Here is a 19,197-nt window from a genome sequence, read left to right on the forward strand (position 1 = left end):
TAAATATAACAGCTGATCTCCCTCACGTTACTCTAAATATAACAGCTGATCTCCCTCACGTTACTCTAAATATAACAGCTGATCTCCCTCACGTTACTCTAAATATAACAGCTGATCTCCCTCACGTTACTCTAAATATAACAGCTGATCTCCCTCACGTTACTCTAAATATAACAGCTGATCTCCCTCACGTTACTCTAAATATAACAGCTGATCTCCCTCACGTTACTCTAAATATAACAGCTGATCTCCCTCACGTTACTCTAAATATAACAGCTGATCTCCCTCACGTTACTCTAAATATAACAGCTGATCTCCCTCACGTTACTCTAAATATAACAGCTGATCTCCCTCACGTTACTCTAAATATAACAGCTGATCTCCCTCACGTTACTCTAAATATAACAGCTGATCTCCCTCACGTTACTCTAAATATAACAGCTGATCTCCCTCACGTTACTCTAAATATAACAGCTGATCTCCCTCACGTTACTCTAAATATAACAGCTGATCTCCCTCACGTTACTCTAAATATAACAGCTGATCTCCCTCACGTTACTCTAAATATAACAGCTGATCTCCCTCACGTTACTCTAAATATAACAGCTGATCTCCCTCACGTTACTCTAAATATAACAGCTGATCTCCCTCACGTTACTCTAAATATAACAGCTGATCTCCCTCACGTTACTCTAAATATAACAGCTGATCTCCCTCACGTTACTCTAAATATAACAGCTGATCTCCCTCACGTTACTCTAAATATAACAGCTGATCTCCCTCACGTTACTCTAAATATAACAGCTGATCTCCCTCACGTTACTCTAAATATAACAGCTGATCTCCTCACGTTACTCTAAATATAACAGCTGATCTCCCTCACGTTACTCTAAATATAACAGCTGATCTCCCTCACGTTACTCTAAATATAACAGCTGATCTCCCTCACGTTACTCTAAATATAACAGCTGATCTCCCTCACGTTACTCTAAATATAACAGCTGATCTCCCTCACGTTACTCTAAATATAACAGCTGATCTCCCTCACGTTACTCTAAATATAACAGCTGATCTCCCTCACGTTACTCTAAATATAACAGCTGATCTCCCTCACGTTACTCTAAATATAACAGCTGATCTCCCTCACGTTACTCTAAATATAACAGCTGATCTCCCTCACGTTACTCTAAATATAACAGCTGATCTCCCTCACGTTACTCTAAATATAACAGCTGATCTCCCTCACGTTACTCTAAATATAACAGCTGATCTCCCTCACGTTACTCTAAATATAACAGCTGATCTCCCTCACGTTACTCTAAATATAACAGCTGATCTCCCTCACGTTACTCTAAATATAACAGCTGATCTCCCTCACGTTACTCTAAATATAACAGCTGATCTCCCTCACGTTACTCTAAATATAACAGCTGATCTCCCTCACGTTACTCTAAATATAACAGCTGATCTCCCTCACGTTACTCTAAATATAACAGCTGATCTCCCTCACGTTACTCTAAATATAACAGCTGATCTCCCTCACGTTACTCTAAATATAACAGCTGATCTCCCTCACGTTACTCTAAATATAACAGCTGATCTCCCTCACGTTACTCTAAATATAACAGCTGATCTCCCTCACGTTACTCTAAATATAACAGCTGATCTCCCTCACGTTACTCTAAATATAACAGCTGATCTCCCTCACGTTACTCTAAATATAACAGCTGATCTCCCTCACGTTACTCTAAATATAACAGCTGATCTCCCTCACGTTACTCTAAATATAACAGCTGATCTCCCTCACGTTACTCTAAATATAACAGCTGATCTCCCTCACGTTACTCTAAATATAACAGCTGATCTCCCTCACGTTACTCTAAATATAACAGCTGATCTCCCTCACGTTACTCTAAATATAACAGCTGATCTCCCTCACGTTAAAAGGATCTCCCTCACGTTACTCTAAATATAACAGCTGATCTCCCTCACGTTACTCTAAATATAACAGCTGATCTCCCTCACGTTACTCTAAATATAACAGCTGATCTCCCTCACGTTACTCTAAATATAACAGCTGATCTCCCTCACGTTACTCTAAATATAACAGCTGATCTCCCTCACGTTACTCTAAATATAACAGCTGATCTCCCTCACGTTACTCTAAATATAACAGCTGATCTCCCTCACGTTACTCTAAATATAACAGCTGATCTCCCTCACGTTACTCTAAATATAACAGCTGATCTCCCTCACGTTACTCTAAATATAACAGCTGATCTCCCTCACGTTACTCTAAATATAACAGCTGATCTCCCTCACGTTACTCTAAATATAACAGCTGATCTCCCTCACGTTACTCTAAATATAACAGCTGATCTCCCTCACGTTACTCTAAATATAACAGCTGATCTCCCTCACGTTACTCTAAATATAACAGCTGATCTCCCTCACGTTACTCTAAATATAACAGCTGATCTCCCTCACGTTACTCTAAATATAACAGCTGATCTCCCTCACGTTACTCTAAATATAACAGCTGATCTCCCTCACGTTACTCTAAATATAACAGCTGATCTCCCTCACGTTACTCTAAATATAACAGCTGATCTCCCTCACGTTACTCTAAATATAACAGCTGATCTCCCTCACGTTACTCTAAATATAACAGCTGATCTCCCTCACGTTACTCTAAATATAACAGTGATCTCCCTCACGTTACTCTAAATATAACAGCTGATCTCCCTCACGTTACTCTAAATATGAACAGCTGATCTCCCTCACGTTACTCTAAATATAACAGCTGATCTCCCTCACGTTACTCTAAATATAACAGCTGATCTCCCTCACGTTACTCTAAATATAACAGCTGATCTCCCTCACGTTACTCTAGATATAACAGCTGATCTCCCTCACGTTACTCTAAATATAACAGCTGATCTCCTCACGTTACTCTAAATTATAACAGCTGATCTCCCTCACGTTACTCTAAATATAACAGCTGATCTCCCTCACGTTACTCTAAATATAACAGCTGATCTCCCTCACGTTACTCTAAATATAACAGCTGATCTCCCTCACGTTACTCTAAATATAACAGCTGATCTCCCTCACGTTACTCTAAATATAAAGCTGATCTCCTCACGTTCTCTAATATAACAGCTGATCTCCCTCACGTTACTCTAAATATAACAGCTGATCTCCCTCACGTTACTCTAAATATAACAGCTTGATCTCCCTCACGTTACTCTAAATATAACAGCTGATCTCCCTCACGTTACTCTAGATATAACAGCTGATCTCCCTCACGTTACTCTAGATATAACAGCTGATCTCCCTCACGTTACTCTAAATATAACAGCTGATCTCCCTCACGTTACTCTAAATATAACAGCTGATCTCCCTCACGTTACTCTAAATATAACAGCTGATCTCCCTCACGTTACTCTAAATATAACAGCTGATCTCCCTCACGTTACTCTAAATATAACAGCTGATCTCCCTCACGTTACTCTAGATATAACAGCTGATCTCCCTCACGTTACTCTATAACAGCTGATCTCCCTCACGTTAACAGCTGATCTCCCTCACGTTACTCTAAATATAACAGCTGATCTCCCTCACGTTACTCTAGATATAACAGCTGATCTCCCTCACGTTACTCTAAATATAACAGCTGATCTCCCTCACGTTACTCTAAATATAACAGCTGATCTCCCTCACGTTACTCTAAATATAACAGCTGATCTCCTCACGTTACTCTAAATATAACAGCTGATCTCCCTCACGTTACTCTAAATATACAGCTGATCTCCCTCACGTTACTCTAATATAACAGCTGATCTCCCTCACGTTACTCTAGATATAACAGCTGATCTCCTCACGTTACTCTAGATTATAACAGCTGATCCCTCACGTTACTCTAATATAACAGCTGATCTCCCTCACGTTACTCTAGATATAACAGCTGATCTCCCTCACGTTACTCTAAATATAACAGCTGATCTCCCTCACGTTACTCTAAATATAACAGCTGATCTCCCTCACGTTACTCTAAATATAACAGCTGATCTCCCTCACGTTACTCTAAATATAACAGCTGATCTCCCTCACGTTACTCTAAATATAACAGCTGATCTCCCTCACGTTTACTCTAAATATAACAGCTGATCTCCCTCACGTTACTCTAAATATAACAGCTGATCTCCCTCACGTTACTCTAAATATAACAGCTATCTCCCTCACGTTACTCTAAATATAACAGCTGATCTCCCTCACGTTACTCTAAATATAACAGCTGATCTCCCTCACGTTACTCTAAATATAACAGCTGATCTCCCTCACGTTACTCTAAATATAACAGCTGATCTCCCTCACGTTACTCTAAATATAACAGCTGATCTCCCTCACGTTACTCTAAATATAACAGCTGATCTCCCTCACGTTACTCTAAATATAACAGCTGATCTCCCTCACGTTACTCTAAATATAACAGCTGATCTCCCTCACGTACTCTAAATAACAGCTGATCTCCCTCACGTTACTCTAAATATAACAGCTGATCTCCCTCACGTTACTCTAAATATAACAGCTGATCTCCCTCACGTTACTCTAAATATAACAGCTGATCTCCCTCACGTTACTCTAAATATAACAGCTGATCTCCCTCACGTTACTCTAAATATAACAGCTGATCTCCCTCACGTTACTCTAAATATAACAGCTGATCTCCCTCACGTTACTCTAAATATAACAGCTGATCTCCCTCACGTTACTCTAAATATAACAGCTGATCTCCCTCACGTTACTCTAGATATAACAGCTGATCTCCCTCACGTTACTCTAAATATAACAGCTGATCTCCCTCACGTTACTCTAAATATAACAGCTGATCTCCCTCACGTTACTCTAAATATAACAGCTGATCTCCCTCACGTTACTCTAGATATAACAGCTGATCTCCCTCACGTTACTCTAGATATAACAGCTGATCTCCCTCACGTTACTCTAAATATAACAGCTGATCTCCCTCACGTTACTCTAAATATAACAGCTGATCTCCCTCACGTTACTCTAAATATAACAGCTGATCTCCCTCACGTTACTCTAAATATAACAGCTGATCTCCCTCACGTTACTCTAAATATAACAGCTGATCTCCCTCACGTTACTCTAAATATAACAGCTGATCTCCCTCACGTTACTCTAAATATAACAGCTGATCTCCCTCACGTTACTCTAAATATAACAGCTGATCTCCCTCACGTTACTCTAAATATAACAGCTGATCTCCCTCACGTTACTCTAAATATAACAGCTGATCTCCCTCACGTTACTCTAAATATAACAGCTGATCTCCCTCACGTTACTCTAATATAACAGCTGATCTCCCTCACGTTACTCTAAATATAACAGCTGATCTCCCTCACGTTACTCTAAATATAACAGCTGATCTCCCTCACGTTACTCTAAATATAACAGCTGATCTCCCTCACGTTACTCTAAATATAACAGCTGATCTCCCTCACGTTACTCTAAATATAACAGCTGATCTCCCTCACGTTACTCTAAATATAACAGCTGATCTCCCTCACGTTACTCTAAATATAACAGCTGATCTCCCTCACGTTACTCTAAATATAACAGCTGATCTCCCTCACGTTACTCTAAATATAACAGCTGATCTCCCTCACGTTACTCTAAATATAACAGCTGATCTCCCTCACGTTACTCTAAATATAACAGCTGATCTCCCTCACGTTACTCTAAATATAACAGCTGATCTCCCTCACGTTACTCTAAATATAACAGCTGATCTCCCTCACGTTACTCTAAATATAACAGCTGATCTCCCTCACGTTACTCTAAATATAACAGCTGATCTCCCTCACGTTACTCTAAATATAACAGCTGATCTCCCTCACGTTACTCTAAATATAACAGCTGATCTCCCTCACGTTACTCTAAATATAACAGCTGATCTCCCTCACGTTACTCTAAATATAACAGCTGATCTCCCTCACGTTACTCTAGATATAAACAGCTGATCTCCCTCACGTTACTCTAAATATAACAGCTGATCTCCCTCACGTTACTCTAAATATAACAGCTGATCTCCCTCACGTTACTCTAGATATAACAGCTGATCTCCCTCACGTTACTCTAAATATAACAGCTGATCTCCCTCACGTTACTCTAAATATAACAGCTGATCTCCCTCACGTTACTCTAGATATAACAGCTGATCTCCCTCACGTACTCTAAATATAACAGCTGATCTCCCTCACGTTACTCTAAATATAACAGCTGATCTCCCTCACGTTACTCTAAATATAACAGCTGATCTCCCTCACGTTACTCTAAATATAACAGCTGATCTCCCTCACGTTACTCTAAATATAACAGCTGATCTCCCTCACGTTACTCTAAATATAACAGCTGATCTCCCTCACGTTACTCTAAATATAACAGCTGATCTCCCTCACGTTACTCTAAATATAACAGCTGATCTCCCTCACGTTACTCTAAATATAACAGCTGATCTCCCTCACGTTACTCTAAATATAACAGCTGATCTCCCTCACGTTACTCTAAATATAACAGCTGATCTCCCTCATGTTACTCTAAATATAACAGCTGATCTCCCTCACGTTACTCTAAATATAACAGCTGATCTCCCTCACGTTACTCTAAATATAACAGCTGATCTCCCTCACGTTACTCTAAATATAACAGCTGATCTCCCTCACGTTACTCTAAATATAACAGCTGATCTCCCTCACGTTACTCTAAATATAACAGCTGATCTCCCTCACGTTACTCTAAATATAACAGCTGAATCTCCCTCACGTTACTCTAAATATAACAGCTGATCTCCCTCACGTTACTCTAAATATAACAGCTGATCTCCCTCACGTTACTCTAAATATAACAGCTGATCTCCCTCACGTTACTCTAAATATAACAGCTGATCTCCCTCACGTTACTCTAGATATAACAGCTGATCTCCCTCACGTTACTCTAGATATAACAGCTGATCTCCCTCACGTTACTCTAAATATAACAGCTGATCTCCCTCACGTTACTCTAAATATAACAGCTGATCTCCCTCACGTTACTCTAAATATAACAGCTGATCTCCCTCACGTTACTCTAAATATAACAGCTGATCTCCCTCACGTTACTCTAAATATAACAGCTGATCTCCCTCACGTTACTCTAAATATAACAGCTGATCTCCCTCACGTTACTCTAATATAACAGCTGATCTCCCTCACGTTACTCTAAATATAACAGCTGATCTCCCTCACGTTACTCTAAATATAACAGCTGATCTCCCTCACGTTACTCTAAATATAACAGCTGATCTCCCTCACGTTACTCTAAATATAACAGCTGATCTCCCTCACGTTACTCTAAATATAACAGCTGATCTCCCTCACGTTACTCTAAATATAACAGCTGATCTCCCTCACGTTACTCTAAATATAACAGCTGATCTCCCTCACGTTACTCTAAATATAACAGCTGATCTCCCTCACGTTACTCTAAATATAACAGCTGATCTCCCTCACGTTACTCTAAATATAACAGCTGATCTCCCTCACGTTACTCTAAATATAACAGCTGATCTCCCTCACGTTACTCTAAATATAACAGCTGATCTCCCTCACGTTACTCTAAATATAACAGCTGATCTCCCTCACGTTACTCTAAATATAACAGCTGATCTCCCTCACGTTACTCTAAATATAACAGCTGATCTCCCTCACGTTACTCTAAATATAACAGCTGATCTCCCTCACGTTACTCTAAATATAACAGCTGATCTCCCTCACGTTACTCTAAATATAACAGCTGATCTCCCTCACGTTACTCTAAATATAACAGCTGATCTCCCTCACGTTACTCTAGATATAACAGCTGATCTCCCTCACGTTACTCTAAATATAACAGCTGATCTCCCTCACGTTACTCTAGATATAACAGCTGATCTCCCTCACGTTACTCTAGATATAACAGCTGATCTCCCTCACGTTACTCTAGATATAACAGCTGATCTCCCTCACGTTACTCTTAATTAAAACAATACTCTGTGAACCCACGGGCTGTCTCAACTCTGGACCTGAACAGAACACACCTGCAGGCTGTAGTAGTTCAGTATTGGTCAGCATTGGTCAGTTGTGGTCAGCATTGGTCAGTACTTCAATCAGTTATCGAACCCATTGCCCTCTATGGTTGTGAGGTCTGGGGTCCACTCACCAACCAAGAATTCACTAAATGAATTGACAAACACTGAATTGAGACTCTCCATGCAGAATTCTACAAAAATATAATTTGTGTACAAGGCAACCCCCAAACAATGCAGAGCAGAATTAAGACTGTCCCTGCTAGTTATCTACATCCAGACAAGAGCTGTTCAATTCTACAACCACCTAAAAGGGATTCCCACACATTCCACCACAAAGCCCTCGCCTACAGAGAGATGAACCAAAAAAGAGCCCTCAGCCAGCTGGTTCTAGGGCTCTGTTCACAAACACAAACAAATGCCCACAAAGCCCCAGGACAGCAACACAATTAGACCCAACCAAATTATGAGAAAGCAAAAAGATAACTATTTGACCCACTGGACAGAATCAACCAAGGAATAGAGCACATTGAAATGCTATCTGGCCCTAAACAGAATGCCACTGTTACAGACCGACCATACATTAAAAAAATCTTAGACTATGTACAGACTCAGTGAGCATAGCCTTGCTATTGAGAAAGGCTGCCGTAGGCAGACCTGGCCCTCAAGAGAATACAGGCTATGTGCTCACTGCCCACAAAATGAGGTGGAAACTGAGCTGCACTTCCTAACCTCCTGTCCAATGTATGACCATATTAGAGACACATATTTCCCTCAGATTACACAGATCCACAAAGAATTTTAAAACAAATCAAACATTGATATACTCCCATACCTGGCAATATACAGCAGTGTGCAGATAGATAGATAGATAGATAGATAGATAGATAGATAGATAGATAGATAGATAGATAGATAGATAGATAGATAGATAGATAGATAGATAGATAGATAGATAGATAGATAGATAGATAGATAGATAGATAGATAGATAGATAGATAGATAGATAGATAGATAGATAGATAGATAGATAGATAGATAGATAGATAGATAGATAGATAGATAGATAGGGGACTCACTTGGCCAGCTTGGTCTCTATGTGCTGTCGTGTCTCCTGTCTCTCCAGGTCTGAGCGAACAGGGAAGATGTTTCTGTCCTCCAGCTCCTGCTGACTGGGCCGGTTACGAAGCTTCACCGTTAACAACTCCTTACGCATCCGCCGCGGCAGGGTGCCTACACACACACACACACACACACATACACACACACACAGAGACACACAGAGACACACACAGAGACACACAATTATTACCCCACTGGGTCTTTACCATTATCCCAGCAGGTCTATAAGGGAGGGAACCCCCTGTCTTTCACAGTAACACACACACACACGCACACGCACACGCACACGCACACGCACACGCACACGCACACGCACACACACACACACACACACACCTATATCCCAGCAGGACTGGTCTGGTCAGTAACAGTTCCTTCTGGTCTGGACAACATTGTATTAAAGCTGCAGCCCTGTACCTGCCCCTGCACGAGGGTGGGCGAGGCCTGGTGGACATTTATTCTGGGATCATGGCTTTCAGGCTTCAAGCAGACTGTTGTCCAGGGACGGTTCTAGCAGCCCAGAGACTGTTGTCTAGGGACGGTTCTAGCAGCCCAGAGACTGTTGTCCAGGGACGGTTCTAGCAGCCCAGAGACTGTTGTCCAGGGACGGTTCTAGCAGCCCAGAGACTGTTGTCCAGGGACGGTTCTAGCAGCCCAGAGACTGTTGTCCAGGGACGGTTCTAGCAGCCCAGAGACTGTTGTCCAGGGACGGTTCTAGCAGCCCAGAGACTGTTGTCCAGGGACAGTTCTAGCAGCCCAGGGACTGTTGTACAGGGACGGTTCTAGCAGCCCAGGGACTGTTGTTCAGGGATGGTTCTAGCAGTCAAGGGATTGTTGTACAGGGACGGTTTTAGCAGCCAAGGGACTGTTGTCCAGGGACGGTTCTAGCAGCCAAGGGACTGTTGTACTGTGATGGTTCTAGCAGCCAAGGGACTGTTGTACTGTGATGGTTCTAGCAGCCAAGGGACTGTTGTACAGGGACGGTTCTAGCAGCCAAGGGACTGTTGTACTGTGATGGTTCTAGCAGCCAAGGGACTGTTGTACTGTGATGGTTCTAGCAGCCAAGGGACTGTTGTACTGTGATGGTTCTAGCAGCCAAGGGACTGTTGTACTGTGATGGTTCTAGCAGCCAAGGGACTGTTGTACTGTGATGGTTCTAGCAGCCAAGGGACTGTTGTACTGTGATGGTTCTAGCAGCCAATGGGCTGTTGTACTGTGATGGTTCTAGCAGCCAAGGGACTGTTGTACTGTGATGGTTCTAGCAGCCAAGGGACTGTTGTACAGGGACGGTTCTAGCAGCCAAGGGACTGTTGTACTGTGATGGTTCTAGCAGCCAAGGGACTGTTGTACTGTGATGGTTCTAGCAGCCAAGGGACTGTTGTACTGTGATGGTTCTAGCAGCCAAGGGACTGTTGTACTGTGATGGTTCTAGCTGGGTCGACACAGCCTACACAGCCTCCTGTACACCCTGTTCACCCACGACTGCATGGCCAGGCACGACTCCAACACCATCATTAAGTTTGCAGACGACACAACAGTGGTAGGCCTGATCACAGACAACAACGAGACAGCCTATAGGGAGGTCAGAGACCTGGCCAGGTGGTGCCAGGACAACAACCTCTCCCTCAATGTGATCAAGACAAAGGAGATGATTGTGGACTACAGGAAAAGGAGGACTGAGCATGCCCCCATTCTCATCGATGGGGCTGTAGTGGAGCAAGTTGAGAGCTTCAAGTTCCTTGGTGTCCACATCAACAACAAACTAACATGGTCCAAACACACCAAGACAGTCGTGAAGAGGGCACAACAAAACCTCTTCCCCCTCAGGAAACTAAAAAGATTTGGCATGGGTCCTGAGATCCTCAAAAGGTTCTACAGCTGCAACATCGAGAGCATGTTGGTTGTATCACTGCCTGGTACAGCAATTGCTCGGCCTCTGACCGCAAGGCACTATAGAGGGTAGTGTGTACGGCCCAGTACATCACTGGGGCCAACCTTCCTGCCATCCAGGACCTCTGCACCAGGCAGTGTCAGAGGAAGGACCTAAAAATTGTCAAAGACCCCAGCCACCCCAGTCATAGACTGTTCTCTCTACTACCACATGGCAAGCGGTACCGGGGTGCCAAGTCTAGGCCAAAAAGGCTTCTCAACAGTTTTTACCCCCAGCCATAAGACTCCTGAACAGCTAATCAAATGGCTACCCGGACTATTTGCATTGTGTGCCTCCCCCAACCCCTCTTTTACGCTGCTACTCTCTGTTTATCTTATATGCATAGTTACTTTAACCATACCTACATGTACATACTACCTCAATCAGCCTGATTAACCGATGTCTGTATATAGCCTCGCTACTTTATTGCCTCGCTACTGTATATAGCCTCTCTACAGTATATAGCCTCACTACTTTATGGCCTCGCTACTGTATATAGCCTCTCTACTGTATATAGCCTCTCTACTGTATATAGCCTCACTACTGTATATAGACTCGCTACTGTATATAGCCTCTCTACTGTATATAGCCTCTCTACTGTATATAGCCTCTCTACTGTATATAGCCTCTCTACTGTATATAGCCTCTACTGCATATAGCCTCTCTACTGTATATAGCCTCGCTACTGTATATAGCCTCTCTACTGCATATAACCTCTCTACTGCATATAGCCTCGCTACTGTATATAGCCTCTCTACTGTATATAGCCTCTCTACTGCATATAGCCTCGCTACTGTATATAGCCTCTCTACTGTATATAACCTCTCTACTGTATAGAGCCTCTCTACTGTATATAGCCTCTCTACTGTATATAACCTCTCTACTGTATATAGCCTCTCTACTGTATATAGCCTCTCTACTGTATATAGCCTCTACTGTATATAACCTCTCTACTGTATATAGCCTCTCTACTGTATATAGCCTCTCTACTGTATATAGCCTCTCTACTGTATATAACCTCTCTACTGTATATAGCCTCTCTACTGTATATAACCTCTCTACTGTATATAGCCTCTCTACTGTATATAGCCTGTCTTTTACCTGTTGTTTTATTTCTTTACTTACCTATTGTTCACCTAACACCTTTTTTGCACTGTTGGTTAGAGCCTGTAAGAAAGCATTTCACTGTAAGGTCAACAACACCTGTTGTATTCGGCGCACGTGACAAATAAACTTTGATTTAAATTTTAGATTTTAGATTTTTTTTGTAGACATTGATGAGGAGAGCAGGCTGTTTGGGCTTAGACACCTTTTCCTCTTAAAGCTATAGAGGAGGGTGATTTGTCTGGCCTGACTCCATTCCATGAGTCTGTTTTGCAGGCTTGGAGAGTTTAACATGTCCCGTAAGGCCGGTACGCCACCAGAGATGTGGCTTGGAGAGTTTAACATGTCCCGTAAGGCCGGTACGCCACCAGAGATGTGGCTTGGAGAGTTTAACATGTCCCGTAAGGCCGGCACGCCACCAGAGATGTGGCTTGGAGAGTTTAACATGTCCCGTAAGGCCTTACGGATAGGGCCGGTACAACATGTCCCGTAAGGCCGGTACGCCACCAGAGATGTGGCTTGGAGAGTTTAACATGTCCCGTAAGGCCGGCACGCCACCAGAGATGTGGCTTGGAGAGTTTAACATGTCCCGTAAGGCCGGTACGCCACCAGATATGTGGCTTGGAGAGTTTAACATGTCCCGTAAGGCCTTACGAATAGGGCCGGTACAACATGTCCCGTAAGGCCGGCACGCCACCAGATATGTGGCTTGGAGAGTTTAACATGTCCCGTAAGGCCGGCACGCCACCAGATATGTGGCTTGGAGAGTTTAACATGTCCCGTAAGGCCGGCACGCCACCAGATATGTGGCTTTTTGAAGAGCCTCTTCTTTATAACACTGCCATCCAGTCCCCTGTTGTGGGTTCAGCCAGCTTATGTTCATGTCTGTTAGCTGTGGGGTGTACTAAGCTGGGTCGTGTGATGCGGAGCAGGAGCAGATCGTTGGAGGAGCTGGGAGAAAGAGCGGGGATCCGATCATCTCGCCTACTGAGGAAGGTCGTTGCTGAGGTCTGTGATTCCTTGCCAGTACTTCATCGGCAGTATGTGACTGATACTTCTAACTCTGATCGGTGGACGGAGGGTCTGGATGACGTGTTCCCTGTTCTTTAAAGGAGGACGTGAGAATACTGCTTTCCTTCCATACCCCGGAGCTGGGGGAGTTCAAAGCGGTGGGCAAGAAGGCCATGAACATAATATTTTTTTAAGTGGCCAGGGCTTCTTCCCTGGAAGGGGTCAAATCGACGAGGTGGGCGGGTGTGTGTTTGGTGCAGGTGCCTTCCCAAAAAGCTGTTGAAAAGAGGACAGCTGACCTCCAATGGAGGATAATACATGGAGCCATAGCCACCAATATGCATCTGGTACACCTGGATCCTCCTGTTGGGGAGGGGTGTCCATTCTGCATCTCCTACACCCGGATCCTCCAGTTGGGGAGGGGTGTCCATTCTGCATCTCCTACACCTGGATCCTCCTGTTGGGGAGGGGTGTCAATTCTGCATCTGTTACACCTGAATCCTCCTGTTGGGGAGGGGTGTCCATTCTGCATCTCCTACACCTGGATCCTCCTGTTGGGGAGGGGTGTCAATTCTGCATCTGCTACACCTGGATCCTCCTGTTGGGGAGGGGTGTCAATTCTGCATCTGCTATACCTGGATCCTCCTGTTGAGGAGGGGTGTCAATTCTGCATCTGATACACCTGAATCCTCCTGTTGGGGAGGGGTGTCCATTCTGCATCTGCTACACCTGGATCCTCCTGTTGGGGAGGGGTGTCCATTCTGTGCTGAGTCTGAAACTCTGGCACATCTGTTCTTACAGTGTTTCAGGTTGGTTGGGATGATTGACCTGATCACTAGTTGGTTTTCAGCTCTGGGAGAGGCTTTCTCTTCCCAACAGTTTATATTTGGGCCAAAGTACAGGTTTAGTTGAAGGGGTGTAGTTCTCTTACTTGACGTTGTGTCGGTGGGCAGCTAAATTAGCAGTTTGGAAGACACAAAAGAACAGTATTCGGGGACAGGGGTCTGTGGACATGGTGGGAATGCTGGAGGGGATGTTGGCAGCGAGACTGAGGGGTGAGTTTGCCTGTTACAAACTGGTTAACAACATTGGGCTGTCTATGAATATATGGGGTATTCAAAGTCTGTTGTGTTTAGTTCCTGTGGAAGAGGATGTGGTGTTGTGTTTAGTTCCTGTGGAGGAGGATGTGGTGTTGTGTTGAGTTACTGTGGAGGAGGATGTGGTGTTGTGTTTAGTTCCTGTGGAGGAGGATGTGGTGTTGTGTTGAGTTACTGTGGAGGAGGATGTGGTGTTGTGCTTCTAATTGATGTTCAACCATGTTTTTCTTTGTTTGAAGGTTTATTGTGAGGTGGGTTCCCAGACCCAATAAAGTTTTTTTTAAACTTCAAAACTCTCTCTCCTATCTCTCTCCTATCTCTTTCTCTTCTCTCTCCTCTTTTTCCTCTCTCTCTCTCTCCTCTCTCTCTCTCTACTGTCCCTCTCCTCTCTGCTCTCACTCTCTATCTCCTATCGCTTTCCTCCTCACTCCCCCTCTCTGCTCTCTCTCCTCCCTCTATCCTCTCCCCTCTCTCTCCTCTCTCCCTCTCTTTCTCCCCTCTCTCTCCTTCTTCTATCCTCTCTCCTCTTTCCTTTCTCTTCTCTCACTCTACTGTCTCTCTTCTCTCACTCTCCTGTCTCTCTTCTCTCACTCTCCTGTCTCTTCTCTCACTCTCCTGTCTCTCTTCTCTTCCTCTCCCATCTCTCTTCTCTCTCCCCTCTCTCTCCTCTGTCTCTCCTCTCCATCTCTTCTCTCCCCTCTTTCTCTTCTCTCTCCTATCTCTCTCCTCTCCCTACTCCATCTCTCTGCTCTCTCTCATGTCTCTCTTCTCTCTCCTTTCTCCTCTTCGTCCTCTCTCTCTCCTCTCTTTCTTCTCTCACTCTCCTCTGTTTCTCCTCTGTCTATCCTCTCTCTCACTCTCCTCTGTCTCTCTCTCCTCTCAATTAAATTCAATTCAATTTGCTTTATTGGCATAATAATGTACATATTGCCAAGTTTGGATGTTTACAATGTTAAAACAATAAGAATCCAAATTGTCACCGGGACAACAGTAACAACAATAACCAAGGGTCAAAATAACCCTACACTGAACAATAAGTATACAGTAGAGGACATGTGCAGGTTGGTTGTCAGACACTGTCCCTCATCTTATGGCAGGCAGCAATGTAGTGCGCTGCCAACCCACAGCTCTGTGTCCTCCCGCAACAGGATAGGTAGGCTATTCTCATCAGAGAGGTCTTTGAAACCTTGAATAAGGGTTTCAGATTTGGGGAAATGACACTCTCTTATTGTTTTATATTTTTGACATTTTGTCAGGAAATGCAGCTCTGTCTCAGGTTCTGCTGTGGTGCAGTGGTTGCACAGCCTTTCCTCAACAGGGAGACAGGCTTTCCTGTGTCTACCCTTCTGTGTTCACTGAGCCTGCACCTTGTCAAGGTTGTTTTAATGTTTTGATCAGTAAGCATGGTCAAATAGTTAGCCACGGAGTACTGTCGATTTAGGGCCAGATAGCACTGCATTTTGCTTTGTGCTTCCCAAAAGCAATGTTGTAATTTGGATTATTCTGATTGATTGGATGTTCTGGTCCTGAGGCTTCAGTGTGTTAGTAGGACAGGTTTGTGAACTCAGCCCCAGGACCAGCTGGATGAGGGGACTCTTTTCTTTGCTCAGCTCTTGCAAGCCCAGCATTGCAGGGCTTGGTAATGATATGAGAGGGGGTAATTGTATGTTAGATGTTTCCAAAACGTAATGACTATTTTCTGAGTTTTTATTATTAGTGGATATTGGCCTAATTCTGCCCTGCATGCATTATTTGTAGTTTCCTCTGGACATGTCAGAGAATCTTACAGAACTCTGCATGCAGGATTTCAATGGGGTGTTTGTCCCATTTGGTGAAATCTTGTTTTGCCTCGCTGCCATGAAGTGCAATTGGTTCAATGACACATTACATTTTTTATTAGCCAAATTTGAATAATTATGGTCAGTCTAGCTGTGTGGAGAAGGTTCTGCTCTGTCTTTCCTTTTCCTCTACAGGATCGGTCTCCCGACCTTGGGACGGTTGAGCTAACGTAGGCTAATGTGATTTGCATGAGGTTGAGCTAACGTAGGCTAATGTGATTAGCATGAGGTTGAGCTAACGTAGGCTAATGTGATTAGCATGAGGTTGAGCTAACGTAGGCTAATGTGATTAGCATGAGGTTGAACTAACGTAGGCTAATGTGATTAGCATGAGGTTGAGCTAACGTAGGTTAATGTGATTAGCATGAGGTTGAGTTAACGTAGGCTAATGTGATTAGCATGAGGTTGAACTAACGTAGGCTAATGTGATTAGCATGAGGTTGAGTTAACGTAGGCTAATGTGATTAGCATGAGGTTGAGCTAACGTAGGCTAATGTGATTAGCATGAGGTTGAGTTAACGTAGGCTAATGCGATTAGCATGAGGTTGAGTTAACGTAGGCTAATGTTATTAGCATGAGGTTGAGTTAACGTAGGCTAATGTGATTAGCATGAGGTTGAGCTAACGTAGGCTAATGTGATTAGCATGAGGTTGAGCTAACGTAGGCTAATGTGATTAGCATGAGGTTGAGTTAACGTAGGCTAATGCGATTAGCATGAGGTTGAGCTAACGTAGGCTAATGTGATTAGCATGAGGTTGAGCTAACGTAGGCTAATGTGATTAGCATGAGGTTGAGCTATCGTAGGCTAATGTGATTAGCATGAGGTTGAGTTAACGTAGGCTAATGTGATTAGCATGAGGTTGAGTTAACGTAGGCTAATGCGATTAGCATGAGGTTGAGTTAACGTAGGCTAATGCGATTAGCATGAGGTTGAGCTAACGTAGGCTAATGTGATTAGCATGAGGTTGAGTTAACGTAGGCTAATGTGATTAGCATGAGGTTGAGTTAACGTAGGCTAATGTGATTAGCATGAGGTTGAGCTAACGTAGGCTAATGTGATTAGCATGAGGTTGAGTTAACGTAGGCTAATGTGATTAGCATGAGGTTGAGTTAACGTAGGCTAATGTGATTAGCATGAGGTTGAGCTAACGTAGGCTAATGTGATTAGCATGAGGTTGAGCTAACGTAGGCTAATGTGATTAGCATGAGGTTGAGCTAACGTAGGTTAATGTGATTAGCATGAGGTTGAGCTAACGTAGGTTAATGTGATTAGCATGAGGTTGAGCTAACGTAGGCTAATGTGATTAGCATGAGGTTGAGCTAACGTAGGCTAATGCGATTAGCATGAGGTTGTAAGTATCAAGAACATATCCCAGGACATAGACATATCTGATATGGGCAGAAAGCTTAAATTATTGTTAATCTAACTACACCGTCCAATTTACAGTAGCAATTACAATGAAAGAATACCATGCTATTGTTTGAGGAGAGTGCACAGTTATGAACTTGAAAATGTATTAATAAACCAATTAGGCACATTTGGGTAGTCTTGATACAACATTTTGGTTCATTGGATCAGTCTATATCCCGTTGCACATACACTGCTGCCATCTAGTGACCAAAATCTCAATTGCGCCTAGGCTGGAATAATACATTACGGCCCTTCTCTTGCATTTCAAAGATGATGTTACAAAAAAATATCAGGCTATACCAATCACTCAAATGTGATACATTCACTCATCAATAGTTACAATAATCTTTATGAAAACTAAATCTGATACTGATGATATAATTAATTCATAGTGTGTGTGTGTGTGTGTGTGTGTGTGTGTGTGTGTGTGTGTGTGTGTGTGTGTGTGTGTGTGTGTGTGTGTGTTGAGGAGCTTGTCAATGAGTATAAACCAGGCTTGATATAGTTGACATTTCCCCTCTGCCTGTTTTCTAGAGGCTGTTTTCTAAAATATGTTTTCTAGAGAAGGTGAGCTAGAGGCTGTTTTCTAAAAGATGTTTTCTAGAGAAGGTGAGCTAGAGGCTGTTTTCTAGAGGCTGTGAGATAGAGACGGTGAGCTAGAGGCTGTGAGGTAGAGGCTGTGTGAGCTAGAGATTGTTTTCTAGAGGCTGTGAGCTAGAGGGTGTTAACTAGAGGCTGTTTTCTAGAGACTGTGAGCTAGAGTCTGTGAGCAAGAGAATGTGAGATAGTGGCTGTAAGCTAGAGCCTGTTTTCTAGAGGCTGTGAGATAGAGTTGGTGAGCTAGAGTCTGTGAGGTAGAGGCTGTGTGAGCTAGAGATGGTTTTCTAGAGGCTGTGAGCTAGAGTCTGTGAGCAAAATAATGTGAGATAGTGGCTGTGAGCTAGACATTGTTTTCTAGAGGATGTGAGCTAGAGGCTGTTTTCTAGAGGCTGTGAGCTAGAGTCTGTGAGCAAGAGGATGTGAGCAAGAGGCTGTTAACTAGAGAATGTGAGCTAGAGGCTGTTTTCTAGAGGCTGTGAGCTAGAGGCTGTGAGCTAGAGGCTGTGAGCGAGAGCCTGTGAGCTAGAGGCTGTGAGCTAGAGGCTGTGAGATAGAGGTTGTGAGCAAGAGACTGTTTTCTAGAGGCTTTGAGCTACATGCTGTGAGCTACGGGCTGTGAGCTAGAGGCGGTGAGCTAGAGGCTGTGAGCTAGAGGCTGTGAGCTAGAGGCTGTGAGCAAGAGGCTATTTTCTAGAGGCTGTGAGCTACAGGCTTTTTTCTGAAAGGCTGTGAGAGAGAGGCTGTGAGATAGAGGCTGTGAGTTAAAGTCTGTTTACTAGAGGCTGTGAGCAAGAGGCTGTGAGCTAGAGAATGTGAGCTAGAGGCTGTGAGCGAGAGGCTGTGAGCGAGAGGCTGTGAGCGAGAGGCTGTGAGCTAGAGTCTGTTTTCTAGAGGATGTGAGCTAGAGTCTGTCAGCAAGAGGCTGTGAGATAGAGGCTGTGAAATAGAGGATGTT

At 43.5% G+C, this 19,197-nt stretch overlaps 1 protein-coding gene across 2 annotated transcripts in view; it reads right to left on the minus strand.

Moving 5' to 3' along the window:
* LOC109885637 (phosphatase and actin regulator 3) overlaps window positions 1-19,197 on the minus strand; it is a 99,960-nt gene that overhangs the window by 46,136 nt on the left and 34,627 nt on the right. For both annotated transcript variants that reach the window (XM_031825864.1, XM_031825863.1), the window contains exon 8: window positions 9,209-9,362. In XM_031825864.1, the coding sequence (XP_031681724.1) occupies window positions 9,209-9,362 (154 nt within the window). The remainder of the gene's footprint in view (window positions 1-9,208; window positions 9,363-19,197) is intronic.

The sequence above is a fragment of the Oncorhynchus kisutch genome, linkage group LG5 (assembly GCF_002021735.2).
Source record: "Oncorhynchus kisutch isolate 150728-3 linkage group LG5, Okis_V2, whole genome shotgun sequence".
NCBI classification, from domain to species: domain Eukaryota; kingdom Metazoa; phylum Chordata; class Actinopteri; order Salmoniformes; family Salmonidae; genus Oncorhynchus; species Oncorhynchus kisutch.